Genomic DNA, 25488 nt, shown 5'->3' on the forward strand with positions numbered 1-25488 from the left:
AGAAGATTTTTGCTGGTGTATTTTCTTGCAATGGCTGTCACAGTGACTGTCTCTTCGGCTGCTCCAAAATACACATTGTCATATCCCACTCTTCCCTAACCATGGAAAGGTTTAATTGATGGTAAAACTGGTTATCTCAACTTTTGGAATCTTGTACGGCATACAAATGTAGAATTTGTTCCAATATCTTATTCTGTACCATAAGTCCTCCAATTCAAATTCAGCAATCTTCTGAAGGACATAATGGATATAATCTTGTCAAGGAAATTGATCAGCATGGAAAAAGGCAGCAATGCTGTATCAAGACTTGAGCCAGTATCACGGTATAACCAGAGTGTAGGTAGTGACTTGTTCATGGCTTTATGATGTAATCTTCTAGAGAACATGATTTGATGGTTTGGGGAAAATAATCTGTCTGGTGATGCTTATCGCCCTCAGCATGAGATAAACGATAATGTTTCTTGATGAATTGCTAATGTCATAGGAGAGTGTCACAAGTTCAATTCTCCAGACTTTCTGGCTTCTTGGACCACTTGCCTTCAAAAATATGAAGCGCTTCATTCTTCTGGCTTCGTTCATTCTTTTTCTACAACAGAGGTAGAATAAGCAACAATTGCTTTAAGGACTTTCCTCATTTGAGACTGTCCTGTTTGAAAATGTTTTTTCCTCCTTTGTTTATTGAAGAATGAAAGACTTTAACAAAGTATTGCCCTTCTTAGGTTCACAATAGAATCAGATCATAAACAATGAGTTTAGTGACTATTAAATAAATCAACTACACTTTTAAATCATTCAAAAATCATAATCCTATGGCAAGTGTCAAAATTATTGACTGATTTGAGGTGTAGGTTGATTTTGGTAAAGTAGGTTCTTTCAAGTTGGTTCAGTATGTCGCTTCGGCTTACACTAACTTGAAGAAATGGTTGTTATGTTCATCTTGTAGAGATACTTCTTGTTTCCAGAATCTCAGGAACGTTTTTGAGATGTGTGGTGCTTCATTAAGAGCTTAAGATCGTCTCTTATGTCGTTGTTGCATCATTCAATATTCGAGCCACCTTTTCAGGTTTTCAACTCGAATCCTCCTTTGGTTTCAAGATGTTATTTAAAAATTTATATCTTGAACCCACCTTTATTATTTTTCATATCATGCATTAAAGATTCTAAAAACTAATTTTTGTAAATAAAAATCAATCTTGGAAAGCGGAATGAATTCTAAAGATATCATCTTTTACTTAGAAATCCATGTATGATTAAAATGGACTTTTCAGGTATGTAACGTAGGCCATGGCTTATGGTTACGAAAGAAAGGGATAAAAAGGCCCAAATAAGTGTTTAAGGGTAATCAAACCAAGGATCAATTCATTCTGATGCCATCAATCTTGCCTTGCTTAACTTGGATCTGCTTTGCTGGGGAATTTTCCATCAACTGGATCCCTCTAGACTGCCAAATTTTGGATTCATTTCCATTTTCTCATATCTCCAGCATTTCTTACTCTTCTTGTTCGTACTTGATCAACCTTGTAACTTGAGGCTCAATAATTCACCCATCTTGATTCAATTTTCCTTTTTTTTTTTTTTTTTTTTGTCTTCTTTCTTTGTTGGATGAGTATAATACTTCAATTGTTTTGAGCACCTCCTTTTCCTTTTGCATTTTGGAGGTTTTCCATTATTCTTGATTGGATTGATCTTCAAGCACTCTGTATTTGACATACTTTGTAGTTCAAAACTTTCTTGACTTCATGTAAACTTGTCTTCGTAATAAAACTGTATTGACAATCTTTATTCTTGTGAGCCAATATCCTTTACCCTGCCCTCCAATGTAGAGGGTGATCCTTGGTTAGGGTTGAATTAGAAGAAAAATTATTCAGGCTCAAATGGGGACAACAAAGGATATATATATATATATATATATATTAAAGGATAAATGAAACAATGCCGTTCATCATCTCATACACAGAAACCTTTGTAAAAAGAGGTATCCACAGGGGGATGAATATTCAAGATTAACTTTATTTACATGAAAAATGTAATTAATGCATGATATATATTTATTTCAATCAATCACTTTCCCCTTCTTCTTTGAGTATGCCCTAATCACTCGAAATTATCATCAATGAGTTGGTCCATGATGCCTCATCTCGTCTCTTCTTGCAGTAAGATTCACGGATAATTGAAAGTTTGGTTCTTTTGAGGTCTTTTGGTTTATGATGGTTTTGGAAGGACAAATGTGTGACTTTTGAAGTCGTGTATATGGTGGAATGTAGTATCATCAATCAACTATACCCAAAAAGGTAAATATCTGGAGTAGGTGTAAAAACAGGTAGAGACATTACTTCAGATACTCAGATAAATGTAGTGTCAGGATTTGGTTTTGGTAAAGGTCGAGTAATCGGTGTTGGATGAGATATGGAAGATATAATTTTATCACTTGCCAATAGATCTATAACTCTTGAAAAATTAAAAGAACATTTAATCTACTTGATACTCAATAATCTCAAGATTAAAATTTGATTCTTTGCTCATAACTTTAATAAGCAACACACATTTATTTATTGCACAAAAAGCGGAGAAAGGAATAAAAAACAAGTTCAAACAAGATGCTGAAAATAGAAAGTACTACAGTGGCAGATAACACTTCCACTTGTTTATACATCATGCCTCCTCTAATGTTGGGTGTATACTTGGACCAGGGTCATTGTTTTTATTTGCCCCCCATTTTTTTGATCATTTCCTGTGTCAGGACTCTTTTGTCAACAAGCATCTCTATTTCTTTCAACAGTGGCCTACAATTACCTGTAGAATGCCCTTTTACCCCCAAGTAGAAATTACAAACACTATCTTGATCATAGCTATGAGCAGAAGGGTTTGATGTCACTTTAGTTGGTCTTGGTATGATATATTGACCTTTAACCAAATGAGGATACAAGTCTGAAATGGAAGTTTGGAATACTTCCAAAGTTTGTCTTGATCGCATGACTTTCTTTGGTCGATCCGAACAGTTACTTGCTCTTTTTCTTTTGCAATTTCGAGGACTCTGGATGCAACATTCATTCACATGATCAGCTTTTGCTTTTTGATCCGTCAGGCTCCTGGATGTGACTTTTGAGTTTTCTTCATTGATTACATTCTCAATTAAATCTCCACTTGTCACAAGATTCTCGAATTCAGTTGTCGGATTTGCCTGCATTAACTCAAAGAAAGGCGAGGGAAGGGAATCACGAAACATACGTGATATTTCTTCTTCTAACATTGGAGGTTGAACTTGTGCTACCACTCCTCTCCATCTTAAGGCATATTCTTGAAATCTTTCATTGGTTTTCCTTTTTATTCTTCGAAGATCCATACGTGTTAGAGCTAAGCCTTTAACAAACCGATATTGTCCCAAAAATGCATCAGCTAAATCTACCCATTTCTTGATCTGTTCTTGGGTCAACTGATTGTACCAGACTACTGCTGGGTTAACAAGGCTATCGTGGAAAGAGTGAATTAACAGGTCATCAGAATTTAAATATCCTCCCATTTTTCTGCAAAACATTCTCAAATGGATTAAGGGACAACTGGTGCCATCATATTTCTCAAAATCAGGCATTTTGAATTCATGGGGAATAATCAAATCTGGAATCAAGCTGAGCTCTCTTGCTTCTAATTCCTTGTGGTAGGCACTAACATCTTTCATGTTTCTGATTGCTTTCTCTGTTCTCTTGGCTTTTTCCTCATATTGTGAATAATTAATGAGGCTATTCTTTGAGTTTGAGTGGGATGCCCCAAGGTATGATATCTTTCTTGACTCTTCAATCTGATAGCATGATTTCTCTTTAGCAGTTATCTCTTCTTTATCTGATTCCATTCCCTGAATAATTTGATTTGATCCATCTGGTATTGAATCTGACGCTTCTTTCCTTGTATCCCGAGGTAACCCTGTCAATGGTTCTGGCCAATGGTCTTGTAGTCCCTCATAAGATTGCTCCATTGTTTTCATGATGATGGTACAGTAAAATAAATGAATGATCTTGGTTTTTACTGTTACAGAAACCTTTCATAAATTATTTATATGTTTTTATAATTAAAGTACATAACATTACTTAAATACAAATGTGAAAAATGCATAAATGAAAAAATAAGAATACAAAATGTGCAATTCAAATATATAAAAAGTAAAAATACAAAATGAAAATGCACAGATACAAAATGTAAATGCATGTATGAAAAGGTGTTACTTAAGAGTGATCATCTTAGAACAGATTTCATTGAACACAAAAGCTTCAGTACATCAAACAAAACTTTTACATGTAGGGGACAACTTTCAATCCTAACTTCAACAAAACTTTACATATAGGGAATAACTTTCCCATTTTCTTCTCTAAAACCAAGTTAGTTTATCAGTTTATGGGCCATATTGCTTGTCTGGACTGCAGCTTCTTCCATGATATTCTGGGGTTCTTTCATTTCCTATGTCACTTCTTGGAGTTGATCATTTTCCTTTGTGAGAGAACATTTGTGTTCAAAAAGTTTTTGGAGAAGATCTTCATGTATGTTGCAACTCTTTTTCAGTTTGGTGACCCCTGCTATCCACTCTTCTGGGGTGTTTCCTATACCAGCATTTTGAAAGGCTTGACTGACCTTCTGGAAGTCTTCATGTATGGTTTCCATTTTGGTGCTCAATTTATCGTTTTCAATCTTCAAATGACGTTTTTGAGCTTCAAACCACAGCAAATCTTCTTCTCTTTGGGCGCCCCTACTGATATTCTTATATTTGAAGACTTTTGGTATTAATCTATCAGGACCCTCGGTTACCAAACTAGGTCGATCATTTACCATAAATTGTAAGGTTCCATGATCTAAATGACTTTGGACTCGGCGTTTGAAGGCAAGACAATTCTCGATGGTATGTCCTTGAGCTCCGGCATGATATTCACAATGAACGTTGATGTCATACCAATTTGGGTACGGAGGTTGGAACGGTTTTATATAATATGGATCCACTTCTCGTGCTTCAAGTAGCTTTTCATATAACTCTTTATATGATATGGGGATAGTATCAAGATGAGAACCACCTTTTGTCTTGGATTGAACTTGAGTTTTAGACATCGGGAGCAGACCAAACTTTGATAATTTCATATTACATGATTTCTTCTCTTCTCTGGGAACTTGTACGGCCGTCACCATTTCTTTGGTATCTCCAGACGATTTGTGAATACGAATGATGACTGTCTGTAATTTCTCAAATTGGTTAAGAATTGAAGTCCCTTGCGTATCTGATACTGCAGAGTTAGGTTCATTGATCTCTCTCTCTTTCTGTGCAGGAATCTCTTCTCTTTTGGCCAAAGCAGATATTCTATCCATCATTTTGGACATCTGCTCTCTTATTTCTCGTATCTCCTTTTGCTTTTCAATGGGCATACAATCTTTGGGTACATAGCTCTTCTCTATCTTCAGAGTTCCCTCAGGATGTCTTTTCTTGGCCGCATCATATTTTGTTTGATCATAGAACTTTTTGTCCATTTATGACTTCTCTCTAATTTGATGAACAGTCTTTTCAGTTAACACCTTTTGGTCATGATCATGCAATGCAAACAAAAGAAAATAATTTAAACAAATTAGAGCAAAAATAACATACATGGGAAAATAAGAAAAAATAAAATGGTTAATACCAACTAATTGAAAGAAAAATTTATTTATCATGGTATATAATAAATCCTAACCTCATGCTTTTTAGTTCCATGCTTTGTTTGGAAAAATTAACCTAACCGCATGATTTCTAGTTCACATGCATTTATTCAGGGAGAAAAAATAATAATAAATTAAATAAATTAAAAGCTAAAGCTTATTTCTCCTTGGTGTACACCTATGAATAGAGGTTCAGTACTGTCTTAGATTAGGTGAATTTCTAGGGTTTATTATATGCAGAGTTTCAGTTCTAGGAGTAAAGGTACTCGAATTGTCCTTGTTGATGCCCCCTTGGGCTGTCAACCCTCAATCCTAGTCCATTACAGATTTAAACGGATCGAGTTCAATTCGAGGGGACACATTTCTCTATACCTGACACGGAGAATAAATTCTCACGAAGACATAGAGCATATGAACCCCGAAAGTTACTTGCTAGGTCTGACACAGAGAATAAATTCTCACGAAGACGTCGCTTTCACTCCCACTTAAAAGGAACAAACTCAATTATAGAGCTTTATGTTATGCAATGCAAGTGTTGTGTGTGAGGAGAAATATTCAAACCTCTAACAGATAAATAAAATAATTAATACCTGAATAAAAAAATATTAATATAAAAATAATAAATAATAAAAATTTGAAAGAAAAGAATTAAAAATTAAATAAATGAATTTTTAATTTCTAATTAATAGAGACAATTTATAATTGATTTTAAAGTTTGACAGTCCCCAGCGGAGTCGCCAAGCTGTCGTAACCGGTTTTCGTCCGGGCACGAAAATTTTAAATTTGGCGGGAAAATTTATGTGAATAAATAGTTTTGAAAATAAATTGGGAGTCGCCATCAGCCTTTTGGGTCAGGTAGGTCGAATACCTAAAAAATATCTTTAAAAGAGTTTTTAAGAAAACATCAATTAAAAGATAAACTGATCTGCGTTTTAACCAAAAATTTGTCTTTTTAATAATAAAAAGGGATTCGTTGTCGGTTACGTTTAGGGAAGGATTAGCACCCCTACAACGCCCAAAATTGGTACTTTTTAATTATAAATTGTCTCTATTATTAAAAATTCAAAATATATTTAATTTAAATTTATAGTATTTTAAAATTAAAATATATTTAAAAATATCGGAAAAGAACTTCTAGGTGCCTTAAGACAGCTCTTTTCTTCAAAAAATATATTAAAATTTTAATATTTTAAATAAAACTAAATTATAATTTTTATAATATTTAATTATTTAAAATACCAGAATAGGACATCCAGTTATATTAGGACTGCCCTTTTCTTTGATATCGAAAATAAATAAAAATTATTATTTAAAAAAAATATATATATTTATATGACTAAGATAATAATAATAATTAAAGCAATAATTAAAATATAAAAGTAATAACAAAATAATATTGTATTTAAATAATGATCAAAATAAAAGAAATTCAAAAATTATAAAACTAAATATAAAGTATTAAAAATAAAGGTAATAATTCTAAATATTATGAAAGATAATGATTAATAGTGTAATTTAACCTAATTAATTAATACGTGATTAAAATAATAATTAATAAACTATGAGGGACTAAATTTGATATTTTCCTAAATATATATAAATACAGTTAATGGTTAAAATATAATAAAATAAAATTTAAACACTAAATTAAAATGATTAAAAGTCAATTTCAGTGACTAAATTGCAAAGTTACAAAACTATAAGGGTTGCGGAAAGGGTTTACCCTTTCTTAAATTACACAGATACTCCTCCCCCTTAAACGACGTCGCATGGATGAGGGTTTATAAACCCTAAATGCCTGGCCCGAAGGGCCAAGCTTCTCATTTGCCTCATTTCTTTCTCTCTCAAAACGAGAGAACCAGAGTTCTCTCTGGTTTCTCTCTAGTTTCCCTCGCCGGAGGGAAACCGGCAGCCATAGGCCACCGTACTCCGCCGCCGGCCACCGCCGCCGGCCACCGTAACGGTGGTCGGAATTCACCAAAAACACCCCCAAAGCGTAGATCTAAACGCCCTAAGACCGATTCCGGTCTTTGTTTTCCCTAAAAGACTCCTAATCGGAGTAAATCTACGAAAATACCTTCGGTATTTTCTGTTCTCCGGCGATGTTCAGTGCTTCCGACGGTGGTCAAGGCTCCAAGGGTAAGTTTCTTTCTTCTTTCTTTTCTGTTTTGGTTTTATGTTGTTCTCTGCTGTGTGTGGTTGTCCCTTCTCTTTCTTGCAGGTGGGGGTGGCTTTTATAGCCACCACCGAGGCTCTCGTTGGACCGGTTCCAGAGATGAGTTCTGGTGAGTCACCAAACTATGTGGTGACTCACCCCATAGCTGCGACGTGGACGGCCGGCGTGGTGTTTCTGGAGTCTTCGAAGAGGCGATGGTGTCGTGGCTACAGCGGGGTGGAACACCTGAAGGCGGCAGCTAGGGTTTGAAAACCCTAGGGTTTGCAATCTGGAACCCTTTTGGGCCGTTGGATCTTGCCAGATCCAACGGCTGATGATTCTGACGGCGGCTGGCCTTCTGGGATCTTGGAAACAGCTGGGGGCTAGGGTTTGAAAACCCTAGATGAAACCCTAAATCAGTTTAGGGTTTCCATTTGGGGTATGGGTCGGTTCTGGTTGGGCCTGGGATTTGGGCTTGTAAAATGGGCTTCCAGTTTTGTAATTATTTATTAAATAATAATATATAATATTAATAATAATAAATAATAATAATAATAATAATTATAATAATAATAATAATAATAATAATAATTTTAATAATAATAACTTTAAATAAATAAAAAAATTGATGTCTACAGATATTATTTAGTTATTTTTTCCTCTCATATTCTTTTAATAATTACTTTCCCATTTGCATCTCTAGGAAAATGGATTGATACATGAAAACGATGACTATATACATTACAAGTTGAATAGCCTATCATTGACAGTCATCACCAGTTCAACCACAATCCATGGCTAAAGGAGCTTTGACGGTGGAAATTGTTGGTCGATACTGTGTGTCTCCACCGCCAAATACAGTCCCGCCGACCTCTCTTCCCTTAACATTTTTTGACATTCCATGGCTTTTTTTCTCCCCAACGCAGCCTCTCTTCTTCTTCGACTTCCCTTTCCCTTGTTCACACTTTCTATCCACCGCTCTTCAACCGCTCATCCACTCCCTTTCCCTCACTCTCCAACGATTTTTTCCTTTAGCCGCCTCCCTTATGTGCCCGCGCCCGTCTTCCACGCCCCTCATCGTTTACAAAAAACCCGACTTCGTCTCCTTGCTTGTCGCCCAATCCAACGCCGATTTCTTCCACTTGTCCTCCAACCATCAGCGATGTGTCAAAGAGTTTTACCCTCTGCTCCCTCCTTTGCCGAGCGAGGGGGAAGAGGGAATCCCATTGCTTGCCGCACAGGTCACCGTTTTCTCTAAAACTGGTATCTGTATTGGGTTTGCGTATCACAACGTGGTTGCGGATGGGAGGACTTTCAACAGCTTCATCAAGACATGGGCGTCACTTTTCAAACACCCTTCTTCTTCCTCATCTCCACTTCCCTTCTACGATAGAGGTGTGATAAAAGATTGTTACGGGCTGCAGTCCATATTCTTGAACCATTGGAGCAGCAGCAGAACATCTTCGGCTTCGCAACGCATGGTCATAGGCGTTTCAGACTCGGACTCGGTGTCAGCCATGGTTAGAGCCACTTTCCTTATGCGCCCTGCTGATATGGAGAAGATCAAACACTGGATTGTCGGTCGATGCAAGGCCAAAAACATGGTTCAACCTCCACGCTTATCACCCTATAATCTAACGGGCGCTTTTGTGTGGGTGTGTTTGATGAAGTCCCATGAGAAAGTTAACGGTAAGTTAACGGGTAAGAACCCGAGTTACTTCGGGTTCAATGCGGGTGGTTTAACCCGGTTGGGCTACTCGATCCCGACTACTTATTTCGGTAACTGCATCGGGTTTGCACGAACCATGGCAACTCAAAGTGAGCTTTGCGGGGAGGATGGGATAATCGTGGCAGCCAATGCTGTCGGAGGCAAAGTTAAGGATTTGGATGAAGCATTCTTGGACGGGGCGGAAAACTGGATATCGGATAGGGAGATGTTTTACGGATTAGGTTCGGAGCCCCATGTGATGGTTTCCGGGTCACCGAAACTGGATTTGTACGAGACTGATTTTGGTTGGGGAAGGGCAAGGAAAATAGAGGAAATCTCTATTGATAATGCCAAAGGCAATGCAGTTTCCTTCACCGAAAGCCGAGACGTGAAAGGCGGCATCGAGGTGGGACTAGCATTGCCTAAGGCCAAAATGGATGCTTTTGCGTCTTTCTTCTCCCAATTGCCTCACTAAACCCACTTCCCTTTCCCTTGTTCACACTAAACCCATCATTACAGACAGATCCTGTCCGTGTCTATCAGAAGAAAGTGTACTAATTATTGCTTTGTGTCGGTACATTATTTGTGGTCGTGTCTAAAAAAACACGTGGTATTTAATTGTATGGCTATCCTGTTTCATCATCAACATCAGTGGATTTTGAAAAAAAGTAAATTTGTTCTATTGATTTAGAGCAGTTATAGTATAAGGTATGGGGAGCTTGTATGTCATGAATTCCCAAAACACAATGTGTACACAATATTCGGCACATTACAAATACAGGATCTAAGCACTGCTGCTGCTGCTGTTGCTCCCCCTTCACTTTTCATCTCCATAATTCTGCCGGAGAGACGAGACGAGACCCGATATACAGCTCCAAGAGTCCCAATTGATCAAGGGAAGCATGCAGCATTTTTCACATCCATTATTCACATTAATCACCATTGCCTATTCCATTTCCATTCCTTTCCTTTCAACATGTGTTATATTTATCCATCCATCATTATAAGATAAGATTGCACTTTGTTTTGCATAGCCCCGCACACCCCCATGATTCCAAGCTTGGTTTCTATCATCAACGATCCTGCATTTGTATGGGGAAAATGATGTTTTACCGGCTCGAGACATACAATTACAAACATAAAGCTACCTCTTGTGTTCCCCACAAAGATTGATTGGCATATCATACACACCTTTTGATATGGAGATATATACTGCAATATTGGATCAAAACTCGAGAATTTGTGATTGTCAATCGAACGGTAACTGCATCAGAACGATGTTATCTACCTAAAACAATAACCAGACTAAAGGAGGAACTCAAGCTCTAGTAAATGTTGTGACCATTCACCTAATGTGCATAGTCACCAAGAATGACTGGCAACCTGGAAAATAACCTTCAATTTAGTAAGCAAGAATGGAAAGAGAGAACTACTAACAAATGAGAGAAGATATCGCTTTAGTTCCACTAGCAAAGTCCGCTAAAAGAAAAGCAATCCTACAAAATAGGAACAGAGAATACCTAATATTTTTAGTTAAGATGGTCTGCCCATCTTCTCCAGTATGACGTAACGCCGCTTCCTCCAACTGATCTCGATATGCATGCTACAAATACATAACATCACAATAAAAACGATATAACAACTAGAAGAGAACAATGACGATTTAGGGTGAAAATGGAACAGACAATCTTCAATCACATTTGGGTGACATATTGTAAACAAGGACATGCTAAAAGGAAAAATATGCCATTTTGAAGGCCACCATTTGAACCATATGACTTCATACAACCACTCATTTGATCGAAAGAAACATTTGACGTATGAACCGATTTGAGTTGCAGAATGAATAGACAGCCATTCACCTTGAAAAAACAACTATTCCCAAAAGGACAGTTCCCATTTCCAAAGTTGAAGTGCTTGCAATTTATTGATCTGCAAGGGTGAAGAAACAAAAGAACAAGAGATTTACTAGTTAGAAAAGCGAAATTTCCATACAAATCCTAAGTTCAGCATCTTCTCTTATGTTCTGTGGGCATTCAAGCCTGAAATCAGACAAAATGATTTATGCTCATCATAAAATAGAGTTTACAAATCATCCAAACGATCCATCAATTATATATATACATAATTTTGACAAGGTCATAATGCATGTGAGGAAATGTAAGAAGCATCGAGACTGCAGTGACATTGCCTCAATTTTGCGTTGTAGCCATCCACAATTCGCTGTTTTTCTTCTGGACTCCAATACCAAATGACACTTGGAATGACAAAATACGATAGCTTGCGACAGATTGGGCAAGCCCTCAAGGTAGTATTGACATCCATTCCAGAGGAAGGAGAACTGTTTCGCCAATTTCTAATACAAGTTATGCAGAATGGATGATCACATTCCGATAGAATTCCAAACTTACGCACAGCAGCCGTGGGCTTTGAGATAACACAATCAAGGCACACATTGCATTCTATTTCTTGACTAAGTTTCAATGCATCAAGGTATTTTTGCTTGTTCTTGCACATTTTTATATGTTCCTCCCTTTCTTCAGATCTAAAAGGATGCAAACAATGTTTTTCACAGGTAAGGCACCAGTCTCCATGAATGTGAGGACATTTTTCTCCACGGGGGCAATTACCAGCTGCAGCAACGAGCAGATAGGCCGCTGAACTGGATTACCGCTCCTAGGCTCAACAGTTTCACCGTTACAAGATAGATCCCGAGGCACAGATTCTGAATTCCCTTCTAGTTTGGAGGGAGCAACGAAAGCTCTACCGGAATCAGGAATCTTGGTAGAAGCAGCAGCTGAAGATACAACCAATCCAATAAATGTGGTTTTCGAAGGAAGTGAAGGTACAAAATCGGGTGCTGTTGACGAAGATGAAGCCGATGGACAGGATTGCGAGGCCTTGACATGTTCATATCTGCACCGGCTACCATAAAAGCAGTTTCCTTTCGAATAGTATATGCATATCTGCAATGACCAAGTACGAAATGATCATAAAGTAACCAAAAAGCATCAGCAATAAGTAAAATGCAAACAATAATTTAAGGGAAGGGAAAGTTCCTACATTATTCGGAGGATTGAGAAAACTCACAATGGTCCCCTTTGAGGCACGCTCCATGAGCAAAGAACTTGCAAAGAACCCTGAAATTCACAAGAAAATCGAATGCTATAAAACCAGGATTGATCCAGACATCATCCCCAAAAGAACGGGAACCAGGATTGGAATATTGGGGAGACAGCCAAATTAGGTAATTAAAACTCAAATGTGAACGAATCTAGCTAATCAAACATCTACTTTTGCGGTTACATTCATGAGATTTGGCTATGTTATCTCAGAAGATAAACATGAAGAATTGAAAATCAGGGGAATATAAAACAATTTAAAACATGATAATCAACAGATAAATAGAGAAATGGGAAGATTAAAGGATCACCTTTTAGGCATGGAGGATGGAGATTGATTCAGATAGTTAATGGCGTTAAAAACGATGTCGTTTTAAAAAAATAAAATTTTCACTAAAATGACGTCGTTTTACATTTATATAACAACTCATTTTAATGTCGTTAACTATTTAATGGTCGAGTGACCAAAACAACTCAATATATTGCTAATGTGATATGTCACGTAAAAATGATATTGCTCTAGTGTTGATGTTATGATATTTAAAATTACGTCATTTTAGACATTAAATTTTATGAATGTATCAATGTTGTCAATGAACTTTTAAACAATTTTTTTAGCATTGTACTTTAGGTCGTCACCGTAGGCAAATACCGCCCATCATTATTGATTATATTTCGCGGTAAATTTGGTATTATAACATTTGTATTTCATTTTTTTTCTTTCTCTTATGATTGATTCTTCACAAAACTCACTCAAAATCGATGAAAAATTATTTTAAATATCAACGTATTAATACTCTGATCTCTTTCAATGATCGCTCGACGAGACTAATTTTGAGGTATGCTATTCGTCTTCTAGAAATAATGTTTTTCATCATTCATGTTTTCAAACAAACACTGTAAATCTCATAAATCTAAGAAAGGCGAAAAATAGTTTTTTTATTTAATTTCATCGATTTTGAGTGAGTTTTATAAAAATCTAATTATATATGAGAAGAATGATGAGTGAAATGCGTGCATTTTGGTATTGATTTTGCCGTGAAAAAATATTTGTGATAGGTGGTTATTTGCTGTCGGTGGTGATTTTACTATTAATTTAATATAAAAATATATATTTTACTCTTATTTTTATTTTAAAAATATATAATATTTTAATATATTTTTAAAAGTTAAGATAATAATAAAATATATTTTTAATTTAAAATAAAAATAAAATATATTTTTAAGTAAAGATAAGAAAAAAAATATTATATATTTTTTAATTTAAAATAAGAGTAAAATATTTTATATTAAATTAATAATAAAAATTTAAATATATTTCAAGTTAAGATATTTAAAAAAAATATTTTTAAGTGATGATAAAGATAAAATATATAATTTTTACATTAAAATAAAAACAACATATATTTAATAAATTATGACAGAAATAAAAATATTTAATAAGTTAAAATAAAAATAAAGAGATATTTTAAAATTTAAGATATATAACATATTATTAATTTTGAGTAAAATATTTACATACTAAGATACAAGATATATACCATTTGTTGTCCAAAATATATCAAATGGTTACATTGGCTCAATGGTTTGGCATGCATTACTTCACTCAAGGGTGTTGCTTTATTTTCTTCCAACCGGAGGATAACATGTGTCACACTCTGATTGGTAGAAATAAATATATTAAATTAAAAATAAATTAAAATTAATTTAGTCTTCAATCAAATGATAATATGTTTGATGAAAGGTGTGTAACCAATGACACATGACACCTCTGATTCGTAGGTAAATTTATTTTAATTTATTAAAATTATGATCAAATTGACAGAATGTATAAATAACATGGACTATTTATGTAATTATACTATCTAGGTAAGTCTGTTTACGGCTGTTAACAATCCACGTGTGTTTTCTGTCACGCCTGTTAATGGCGAGTGACCAATTTATAACAAACGAAAATGTTAGTGACTGATTTATGACTTTTGAAACATCAGTGGTGAATACAAAAACTTACTCAAATATCAGTGACCATTGGAGTAGTTTACCCTATTTTTAATCATATTTTTTCTCTACCTTAAATCAGAAACGACATCAATCACTAATGAATTTTAAACAGACCCGGCCCGATGAATTTCTTTTATTGCATATTGTTCCATAAAATCACCCACCCAATCTATCTATCCACCTCTTCAAATTACTTTTTTAAAAAAATCCACGTCTACAGCTTTTTCTTTCTTTTCTTCTAATTTTGCTTTTATGTCATCTACACGTGGCATCTAATGATTGGATAATACAAAATGCAACATCACATCATACACCAATTTAGTCTTTTACTATAACATTTTTTATTCCTATTTTCATATTATTTCGATTTGGTACACCTGTCTGGTGAATGGAACCTTTTTTTCTGAAAATTTTGATTGAAAGTAAATATACGTCATTTTCAATGTGTACAAGTTTTATTTTAAACTATTTTTAAAAATAACTTTGCAAATTACATAAAAGCCCCAACGGTTCAACCGAATTTAAAGGCGTATGCCATTATTAATTTATTACTAGAATTTTCATAAACACAACCATAATAATTTCATCAAAGAACTTGGATCTCAAACAAACAGACCATCTCAGCTAAACCATAAGCCACAATACCTTTTCATCGCTAAATCAATAATAAAATTGAGATTTAAAACAAAAGGTGAAGATGGAATATGAAATACTATAGATTTGATCCAACACGAAGAAGAATCAGAGAGAAATTATCTTCTTCATCTGCAGTTCTTATCAAGATTTCAACCGACTCTTTTCTCCCTCCGTGGAACTTTTTTCCCCTTTCTTGAGATCAAGCATGGATCTCCAAGTTTCAGGACGAAAAATGTCTACAATAGTTTATTTAATTGAATTGAATTTAAGATCCAATCGGTAAAACTCAAACTTTGATAATCTTGGCCGCTTTAACCACGGGATTTTCTCTAGCGATGGCCTCGCGACCCGCTGCCTTGTAGTCGTAACTACAATCGTGTCGATCCGAGTACCGATGATCAGAACAGAAAAGCTCCCCGCATCGACACCTGAATCCGGTCAACCCGACGCGTTTTCTGCAACCAGAACACCGATTCACCGATTTCTTTTCCAAGGAATCGTTTCCTGATCGAATCGATGCGTTCATCGCTCTATTCGTAGTCGTCGTCGTCGTCGTCGCAGCTGTCGTAGGCGGAGCAGAATCAGATCGGCCGTCCTGTGAACAAGACAGTGTAGATCTCGAGGATTTATCGTCGGAGAATTCGACTCCAGCGGCACTCGCATCACCGGTGGCGGTTGTGGTGGAAGAGGAAGAGGATGATGTAGCGGCGGTAAAACATTTCTGGCACATGTTATTGGTGGCTGGACTGGCCGTAACGCCGCAGTTGTTAACGCAAAGCGTTAAGGTTTCGGGGACTTTGAATTCGGTCTCTTCTTTCTCGGTTCTTTGAGCCATATCTCCGCTATGGTTTTTTGATTCCGAAGAAGGAACTAAAACAAGGATTTGGTGGAGACGAGAGAAAATTGTGTTTTGTTTGAATGGAGATTAGCGAGAGAGAAATTTAGGGGGCGAAGGGGATTTGAAGGGATCCAAAAAGGTTGGTCAGTAATGGCAACGGAATATGGGCCTCGTTGAGACGCGTATGAAACGAACTTTTTTTTTTTTTTTGCATATTGTGCAGTCGTTATTTTACAAAACTAACCTCCTCTCTTTAGGCGTTATTAAATGAAAAAAGCCATTTATTATTTTATTAAAAAAAACCCAAAACAATATTAATTGAAAAAATATCCTTCAAATTATATAAGCAGAATTACCTCGTATTCTATGAAACGCATTTAAAAAACTAACGTCCTACTAAAAGTAAGTTTAATACATTTATTGTATCTTTTATCTAAAAATTAAATAAATTTACTTGAATAATTAATGAATTTCACTTTTCGTAAAGCGTAAAATCTTTGAAATACGTTTGTATTTAAGAAAAAAAAATTCAATTAACGATGTTTGGGTTACTTTTCCAATAGATGATTTTTTTGGGTTTTCTAAATAATAACGCCGTCGTTTTTCTCCGCTTCAACTTGCTTCCTCTCTCTGACGTGTTTTACTGGAATGCGCTGCTTTACCTCATTTTATTCTCGTGGGACCGCGTTTTCAATTACACCCCTAAAAGTAAAGGGTAAACCACACATTTAATACTTAAACTATCCATTTAACTACTTAATTTTTTTTTAAATCATACTTAATGTTTATTTTTTGTTTCATTTTAGAACTCCGAAATTAAAACCTTAACCATAAACTATCATTTTTGGTCCATTTCAGTACCTAAACTTCCAATTTGTTTCAAAATCTAACGTTAAATTTGAATATGTACTAAAATGAAACAAGAACTAAATTTTCGGTATGATTTTAAAAATATAGAAGTTTAGGCACTATAATATACCAAAACTGATAGTTTATATACTAAACTTATAATTTACCCAAAAAATCATTACCTAGTAAATTTGGGTTGATATTTAAAATTTGAATTAATAAATAAAATAATGAAAAAAACTTAATTAATATAGGTGCATAAATTATTTTTTTTAACTCATTCTAAAGTCTAATATTACACTTTAGGTGTTCAGGGTGTCAATTGTATTAATTATCTCGTTAAGTGACACGTGTCACAATATGATAATTTTATTATTATTTTATTTAAAATTAAAAAAGTAAAATTGTATAAAATTGTATATATAACATAAATATTTTGAAATAACCCCAATTTTTTTTTTTAAAAAAGCCTTCATTTAACCTTAAAACCCACACTGATCGTTGCACTTTTCCGTCGACGAAACTTCACCCAACCTCACCTCTCCCTGATGACTAAAATGCCTATGAAATTGTGATCGATCAACGACGAATCGACATTTTATACCAGCCAATCTTATGATGAAAATCGCGATTCCGACGGTCAATCGACGACAACTACGACGACGTATGACTAGGAGGATGATAGGGACTACATCGATGGCAGTGATTTTGATTGGAAAGGGTGACAAGTTAAAGTTAGGATTTAGGGATTTTAACGATTTTGGAGTATTTTTATAATTTAAAAGAAATTAGGATTTTTTTAGAAATATAGTAGTATTTTTAATATTTAAAAAATCAAAACCATCAGAATATTACACGTGTCATCTAACAGAGGGAACTAACGCTGTTGACAGTCCAGACACCTAAAATAATAACATTTTCAATATCAGACACCGAGATGAATTAAAAAATAGTTTAAGCACTATTCAAAAAATAATATAATTTAAACACTTATTTTGATAATGTATCAAGTGGTAATAGAAGTGGGGCAAGCCATCACATGTTTGCTTGCAGATATTTTTTTAACTGTGGGGGAAGGCAAAAGAAAGAGGAGGGTGTAATGGGAAAAGTGGCAGCCCACCACAGGCCAGAGGGTGTCAAACATTTCTTGTTATTCTAAATTGGGTGGGCTTCCCCCCGCCCCAAATATCCTTTTCCATGACCTCACTTTCTCTCTTCCTTTTTCTTGCTTTCGCCTATACGTCTAATCGCATCTATACGTGGGTGTATCGAGTTAAGTCAACTCGAATTAAATTGAATCAAAATAATTTGAACTATTTAAGTTGATAAATATTATTTTAAAACTCGAAGTTAATTTATAAATTTTCTCAAGTTAAATTAAATTTATAAACTTTGAATTGAGTTGAATTAAATTTTTCGAGTTTTTGTTTAAACTTAAATGTAAATATTTATAATATTATGATATTATTTTATTATAATTTAAATAATTTTTTTATAACTATATACAATACATGTATAGTTCTTCATATTTTTTCATATGTAATGTAAATATATTATACAAAGTCGATGGACTTAACTTAAATTTAAAAATCAATCCATTAATTATTAAAAATTTCAAGTTACTATTTAAATTATATTTTATAACTCGATTTGAATATGAAAAAAATTATAGGTTGAATAAATTAAGTCGAGTTGAAAAAATTATTCTTTCGAAACGAGTTGATTGATACTCACCCTATCTATATGGGTATACACGTATGTTTCTTATAATGTCTTTCGTTCTTTTATGCCTTATTTATCAGGGAAAACTACATTGATGGGCATTGAACTTTTAGGATGCTTCTATTTTAGTCATCAATTTTTTAAAATTTGTATTACTATCAGTTAACTTCTAATTCATTTTTATTATGATTATTGCCGCTGAGAAATGACGTGTGAAGTTAAAATCTATAATTTCGGCGACTCTACTTATTAGCCTTTTTATTAATGGGTAAATATTTTTTTTTATTAATTTGGATAAATATAAGGTATTATCTATTTTTAAAGATAACTTTCAACCGACTTGAGTGATCCTTGTCATAAACTTATTTATTACATATGTCCATATCTATTCAATACTTTTTATCTGATATAGATTGCAAAGGGCTATTTTCTTAAGAATAATTTTGTGCCCACTTCATGAGTTTATAACATCGATTTGATTTTCAACAAATATATCTTACTCATCCTTTTGGCTACAGTTTTCTGATACATGGAAGACGACCATTCATGTCTTTAATCTGGTGCTTTGGTGAGCTTTGCGAAATGCAGTCGGAACTTCGTGTCCTCCTATTTTGGCCGAAGAACCGTTATTTAAGAGCCTTCCATTCATCATTGCCAGAATTCGGTCCGTTGCAAGAGTGCCAAATCTAATGACAACAGTGACCAAAGCTATGGAAGAAGCTGCTGGAAGTGTGATTGACAGGCTAGGCCCTGGAATGAATGGATTTCAAGACCTGTGACAAGCAGTATGAACAATATGGAGATGTATCTTAATCTTAACCAGCATCTGAAAAGAAAAAAACCAATCAGCATACTATCAAAGAGATTATGGAGGACTACTTGCTGGTAACATAACAGCATTAGAAAGTGAGACTGGGTTGTCTGTCTTAGAGTTATCCGTTAGGCAATGAAGGGTACGGTGATCTTATCGTTGTTTAGCCATGGGATTATGGACGTGTCGCCGACTGGTACATCAAGTGGAAACAAGGGTGATAAACCAGTTATGGTGCAATCTTAAACAGGTCAGCTTATATGGAGTTCATGTTTCGGTAAAATCACCTACATGACATAAAATGTTACATGGATAATTTGGGTCCAAAAAGTATGCACCATTCATTCTGAATCGAATGCAACTGGCATCACAAAGCATTAGATGAGTATAATAAACCATCATCTCCAAATGTCAAATGAAATCAACAATGCAAAAAGGAATTCAAAGCCTTCTAGTTATTCAAACATATGATAACATCATTATTATTAGCAATTTAGCAAATGTAACGGGAGATATTTTCGTCTGATGTATGTTCTGTTGCTAAGCAACAAAGCAATCATCCTATTCCTAGGCAATTCATAACCCATTTAATAGAAACAGAAACAGGGAACCCAAATCTGATAACTTTGAGAAGCTCACTTAGACAACACATTGAACATCAGCCCGATTGATGCCCCGGCGATGCACAAGAAAGACACAACACGGAACCGAACAAACAAGACATTCAAGCTCTTAGCAACCTGTAGAGTAAGGGTCAGAATCTGCAGCCTACCTCGCTCCTCCATCATCTTGAAGAAGTACATAGGCTTCACCGATTGCCGCAACATAAACGCCAGCGTAAAAGGGAACCCAAATGCCATCACACTTTGGATGGTAAACGCGTTCAACGGATGTGCCCCGGGACCATGAGCATAGGATATCCAAGCTCCAAGACCAAGGTGGAGCAGACCCAGAAGAGCTACCGCTTTGCTCAGTCCATATATGTTCTTCATCATCGCTTCAAGAACCTCTCGCGTCTCGTTAGCCAAGGCCGATAAATCACGTTCCACGGTCGGTCCCTCGATTTCTTGGTGCTTTAAATCAGGGTTTTGACCCGGGTGGGATTCACGGCTACTGGTGTCCGATTCCTCATTGTCGGCTTTTGGGGTAGGGGTAGAAGGAATTGTTGAAAGATATCTGGGACTTATACTACCATATGATGCTCTTCTGATGAAATCCAAATTCGCCTTCAAGGATTTAGGACCCAGTAGTGTATCTAGGGTTCGTTCAGTCGAAGAACAACAGCTTGACGAGAACGATCTAGTATAATAGAGATGCGAAGTCATTTGGTTTAGGGTTGAGACAGGGGGAAAGAGATGGGATTGGAGATTAGGGTTTAAGGGGGGATATATGAAACAAGAAGAAGAAGATGATGAATTGCAGCGGAACAGGAGTTTGGTGATTAAAATACGACCACGAGAGATCATTGTTGCAATTCAAAATTACAAGTGATTGGAGCAGAGAGTGAGCGAAGGGAAGAGAAGGGGAACACTCCCATTTGCAGACCCAGTAGCTCCAGGCAAATGCAATGGGTAGGGTTAATCTTACGCTTAATACACAGTTTAGTACCTAAGTTTCAGGAAATAAATAATTCAGTCCTTTCTCGTTCAGTACGTAAAATATCACCTATTAAACGGCATATGTTTTATTTTGGCTTAATATCAAAATAAGTGTCCAAATTATATCTCTTTTACCGAATAGATATCTAAACTATTTTTTTACTCATCTCGATGCCTGACGTTACAAACGTTACCCTTAAGGTGTTAATTTGTTCGTTAAGAGACATGTGTCACAATATGTTAATTTTTAAAAAAATATTTAAAATTAAAAAAATAAATTATTTTTATTTTTAAAAAGAAAACACTAAATTTTGAAATAATTTTAAAACTTTGAAAATCTTTATTTCAACCCTTAACCCCACGCCGATCACCACCTTTTACCGTCGACAAAGCTCCACCCGACCTCACTTCTCATCGATGACCAAACCCACACAATTTCTATAGTTAATCGACAACAACTATGACCTTGTATAACTATGAAGATGACAGAGACTACATCAACAATGATGGTCGTGGCTGGAAAGGACCACTGCAGCGGATTAAAGTTAAGATTTAGGGATTTTAAGTATTATGGGGTTTTTTATAATTTAAGAGAAATTAAAGTTTTTTTTAATAAATATAATAATATTTTAAATTTTTTTTTTTTAAAATATAGATTTCAAAATCACCAGATTGTGACACGTGCCACTTAACAAAGAAATTTAACGCCATTGACGACCCGAGCTGTAACACCCCAACCCGTACTCTACCCGGATACGAGTCCGAGATGTCACATTAACTTTTCGAAACGATATTCTTACAAAATAACAAAATATTTTAATTCATATTAATAAAATACAATAATATACTATTAAATTATGTTTCATTATAAAAATTTAAGGATTTGGACGAAGCATTCTTGGATGGGGCGGAAAACTGGATACCGGATTGAGAGGTGTTTCATAGATCGGGTCCGGAGCCCCACGTGATGGTTTCCGGGTCACCGAAACTGAATCTATACGAGACTGATTTCGGGTGGGGGAGGGCAGGGAAGATAGAGGAAATTTCTATCGATAATGCCAAAGGCAATGCAGTTTCGTTCACCGAAAGCAGAGACGTGAAGGGCGAATAGCCTTGCCTAGGGCCAAAATGGATGCTTTTGCATGTTTCTTCAATCAATTACCGCACAATTTAGCCGTTTAGTTTCAGCAAAATTTAGATAATTATTTGTTAGACGTTTTAAATTGCAAAAATAGACGGTATCAATCAGCATGCGTCGTATATGCATTGTAGGAGACAGACTACTTGTGAGTCAAAATATTATGAGTATAAAAGAGTTAGAGGATTTGGTGCGAAGAAAAAAAATTAAAGGCAATTGTAGTCAAAAGATTAAACTGAGTAAAATATAATATTAAAGATCTAAATACAAAAATACGTTTTTAGTAAAAAATAAGAATATGTATTTTATAGAGGTATATGAACGCGTGATTTAAATTTGATAAAAATAAATTTAAAATAAATGATAAATTTAAGAAATAAGGAAATTATAAAAAATTGAGGGAGTAAATTAAAAACAAAAAACTTGTTATCGAAAAGAGAAATTGAAAATATATATATATTCTACTATTGTTAGATACATGTGGTTCTAATTTGATTGAAAATAAACTTAAAAATAAAGGAGGAAGCGAAAGAATAATAAAATTAGAGGCTAAATCATACAACTGTCAAATTACATAATCAAATAATTTATTTTTCAGAGTAACTCAAAATTTCTAAATTTCAACTTGACTCAAATACAAAAATCGAATTGATAATTTGATTTAACTCGAATAATTTAAAATTACAAAAAGAAATTTAATTTTTCAAATTGAGTAGAGATTTACTCGCCTGTGTTTCCAACTATTCATATCATAACATGCAATCCGTTTTGGTGGGCAACCTCCTGAAGATGTTCTCCGGTGCGCTAGGAATATCAACGCCGAATCTTGGCGGTCTCATCACATATAACCCCACCAAAACAAGGACGCACCTCGGTGGAACAATCCCGCTCAAAACAATAACGCCAACCGTCACACAAAACGCTAGAAATATAGCACTAGCCACCCGGTCCTGCCAGCTCCACAGAGCGTTCAACCTCTCCCCTTGCGTTGCCAACTCCCCCACCATAACCACAACCTTCCCGGCTATGCTTCGCAATCGATCGTATCTCATTCTCAGTACGTCACCTTGTTTCGAAGACGGGAATGTGTCGAACTCTTCGTCCCACTCGTCGGCATTCGTTGAATCTGCGAGTGATAGTTTGATGTCGACGTGGGTTGGATCACGTGGCCGCTTACAGTATCGCCAAATCCCGATTAGAAAGCAGTAGGCCAGCAACGTAGGCATTACCAAATTTGGATTAAACACCACGGTTGAATATAATACTATGACTAAAACATTTGCAATAGGATTGTTCCACTTCTTTATCTTATCAAACAATTTCCTTGCCTCCGTGACTAAATGGATTGCCTCCATTAGTCTTTGAATGTTGGCCTTGGCCCTTCGGGGACTCCATAGTCGGTGACCGGCATCCAACATGCACTCTACAACCTCTTTCCTTAACGGTGGATCAGCACGGCTCAACCTTTGGGACACAATGCTGACGGCTTGTTGCCTTAAACTGTCGAGCTGAGGTACCGACAACGGGTGAATGTAGTGCATCTTGGGAAACAGAGGTCGTGCATAAGTTGCCAGTAAACTTGTATGAGACGGGCATGTAAATCTTAGGGCCAACTGAATTTCACCCATCTTTTTCACACCACTTGGTTGCAGTACTATGAGAGGATAAGAATAGGCATAAATTCGATTAGTTGACAGGGTGGACAATCGGATTCTTAGCTTCCCGATACTCGGGTCCTTCGGAGTTGGACCCTTCTCTCCATTGAGGTGACAGTTATAAAAAATTCCAATAAGAAGGACCGTATACGGATCGTATACCTCCCAAGTGTATTGCTCGTTCCATTTAGGAGAAAAGCTGTCAACGGCTGTTCTTGTTCGTACCCACTTTGGCCCAAATTTGGCCACACAATAAGCATCAGTAGTTTCTTTACCATCCCTTGACTTCATTGGAACCAAACCACTGGCACTTATAATCCCCAACTCCAGCACCCCAATTGCTGGTGGCCACAACCCTTTAAACGTTGCTCTGTAATCACTAATGAAGTTGACTGGTTCATCGAAAACATGATAGCCACCATCCAATGATATTCTCATGTTAAGCTTACTAGAAAACTTTAGCTCTTCCACCTCTACACCAACGTTTCCGAGATTGTACCATTTCGCACCCACCGGTTCAGGCCGCCACCTTATGTAGACCTTGGATAGATGAATCACACAGCTTCCAAGGCTAATTTCGTCGTCATTGTTTTTTTCTAGCACAGTCAAAATCAGAGGATCATAGAAGGGCTCTGCAGCAACAAACATTAAATCTTCGTTCCATCTCGGGTTCAGAGACTTGTCCGCCGAAACTTTAGTCCTCAACTTCATATCCCCGAGACTTGCCTTGACATAAACGTCAGTGATCCTGTTCCTGTCACTGGGCAGAACCAAATCCTGTGCTTCAATTATATTTACTCTAAGATACCAAAGCCTAGGTGAAATATAGACCTTGGAAAGAGTATTCATAATGCTGTCACCACTAACGGGGGCTACATCCGAATGCCATGCATCGGGGAACACCTCATCGGCTTGTGTCCCAAACCAAAGAGCCAACATCAACTCTCCTACCGAACTGCCATTGGCCATGTCTTTGTCCTCCAATTTATACCACTGTGGGGCTAGTGGACTATCGGGTGGAACTCGAGTGGGAATATCAGACATTTTAAACGCAATCTTACCGATGAACTCGTCGTTTACGGACTCCTTTTTTCTCATGGTGATCTCCACGGATAAGGACTGAATACGAACTTTTTCGAAGGTGAACACTTGGTTCCATTCCGGGTTTGGTTTACTACTCTCGAAATACTTGGTGGTTCCCTTGTAGTTTCCTATTTTTATTTCAACAAATGGGTAACGAGTGCCACCGGCATTGTTGCATGCCAAATCTCTTGCTTTCACCACTCTCAAGAATAAAAAATGCATCTCTTCGACAAGATCGAACGATGATGTGAGCTTTTCGCCGCTGCCGGAGACTCTCCCTCCACCAATATTTGGTTTGATCACCTTCAAAGAATAGTCTACCGCCGGCATCCTGCAGCCAAACGGAAGAAACTATACGGTAACGTTCCGATCTACTAGATGCTGAAGTGAAATCGTATTATATATCGACACGCAGATGGATTGTAAATTTGAGGGCAAGTGTTTAACTTACCTGTAATCCACGACTTCTTTTATTATTAGTAAAACATTATAAATTTTGATTAAA

The 25488-nt window shown here is 35.9% G+C and overlaps 4 protein-coding genes and 1 pseudogene across 4 annotated transcripts; 1 reads left to right on the forward strand and 4 right to left on the reverse strand.

Annotated features, from left to right (window-relative positions):
• Positions 1-8583: 8583 nt before the first annotated feature.
• LOC120128537 (malonyl-coenzyme:anthocyanin 5-O-glucoside-6'''-O-malonyltransferase-like) lies at positions 8584-10173 on the forward strand. Its single transcript, XM_039146208.1, has one exon. It carries the CDS (start codon positions 8617-8619, stop codon positions 10003-10005), a length of 1389 nt encoding a protein of 462 aa, XP_039002139.1. The 5' UTR covers positions 8584-8616; the 3' UTR covers positions 10006-10173.
• A 789-nt stretch (positions 10174-10962) lies between these two features.
• Positions 10963-12974, reverse strand: LOC120128491 (annotated as a pseudogene).
• A 2357-nt stretch (positions 12975-15331) lies between these two features.
• Positions 15332-16229, reverse strand: LOC120128509 (zinc finger A20 and AN1 domain-containing stress-associated protein 5-like). The gene has a single exon (XM_039146186.1). The coding sequence runs from the start codon at positions 16122-16124 to the stop codon at positions 15576-15578; it is 549 nt and encodes a 182-aa protein (XP_039002117.1). The 5' UTR covers positions 16125-16229; the 3' UTR covers positions 15332-15575.
• A 3708-nt stretch (positions 16230-19937) lies between these two features.
• On the reverse strand, positions 19938-21085 carry LOC120128503. The gene has a single exon (XM_039146180.1). The coding sequence runs from the start codon at positions 20973-20975 to the stop codon at positions 20145-20147; it is 831 nt and encodes a 276-aa protein (XP_039002111.1). The 5' UTR covers positions 20976-21085; the 3' UTR covers positions 19938-20144.
• Positions 21086-22994: 1909 nt separating this feature from the next.
• Positions 22995-25354, reverse strand: LOC120128524 (FT-interacting protein 3-like). Its single transcript, XM_039146197.1, has one exon. It carries the CDS (start codon positions 25311-25313, stop codon positions 22995-22997), a length of 2319 nt encoding a protein of 772 aa, XP_039002128.1. The 5' UTR covers positions 25314-25354.
• Positions 25355-25488: the final 134 nt, after the last annotated feature.

The sequence above is a fragment of the Hibiscus syriacus genome, unplaced genomic scaffold (genome assembly GCF_006381635.1).
Source record: "Hibiscus syriacus cultivar Baekdansim isolate YM2019G1 unplaced genomic scaffold, ASM638163v2 tig00110481_pilon, whole genome shotgun sequence".
In the NCBI taxonomy this organism is placed as follows: Eukaryota; Viridiplantae; Streptophyta; class Magnoliopsida; order Malvales; family Malvaceae; genus Hibiscus; species Hibiscus syriacus.

Coding starts and splice junctions, on each gene's coding strand:
- LOC120128503 (XM_039146180.1), bottom strand. CDS start 20,975: ATGATCTCTCGTGGTCGTATTTTAATCACCAAACTCCTGTTCCGCTGC.
- LOC120128537 (XM_039146208.1), top strand. CDS start 8,617: ATGGCTAAAGGAGCTTTGACGGTGGAAATTGTTGGTCGATACTGTGTG.
- LOC120128524 (XM_039146197.1), bottom strand. CDS start 25,313: ATGCCGGCGGTAGACTATTCTTTGAAGGTGATCAAACCAAATATTGGT.
- LOC120128509 (XM_039146186.1), bottom strand. CDS start 16,124: ATGGCTCAAAGAACCGAGAAAGAAGAGACCGAATTCAAAGTCCCCGAA.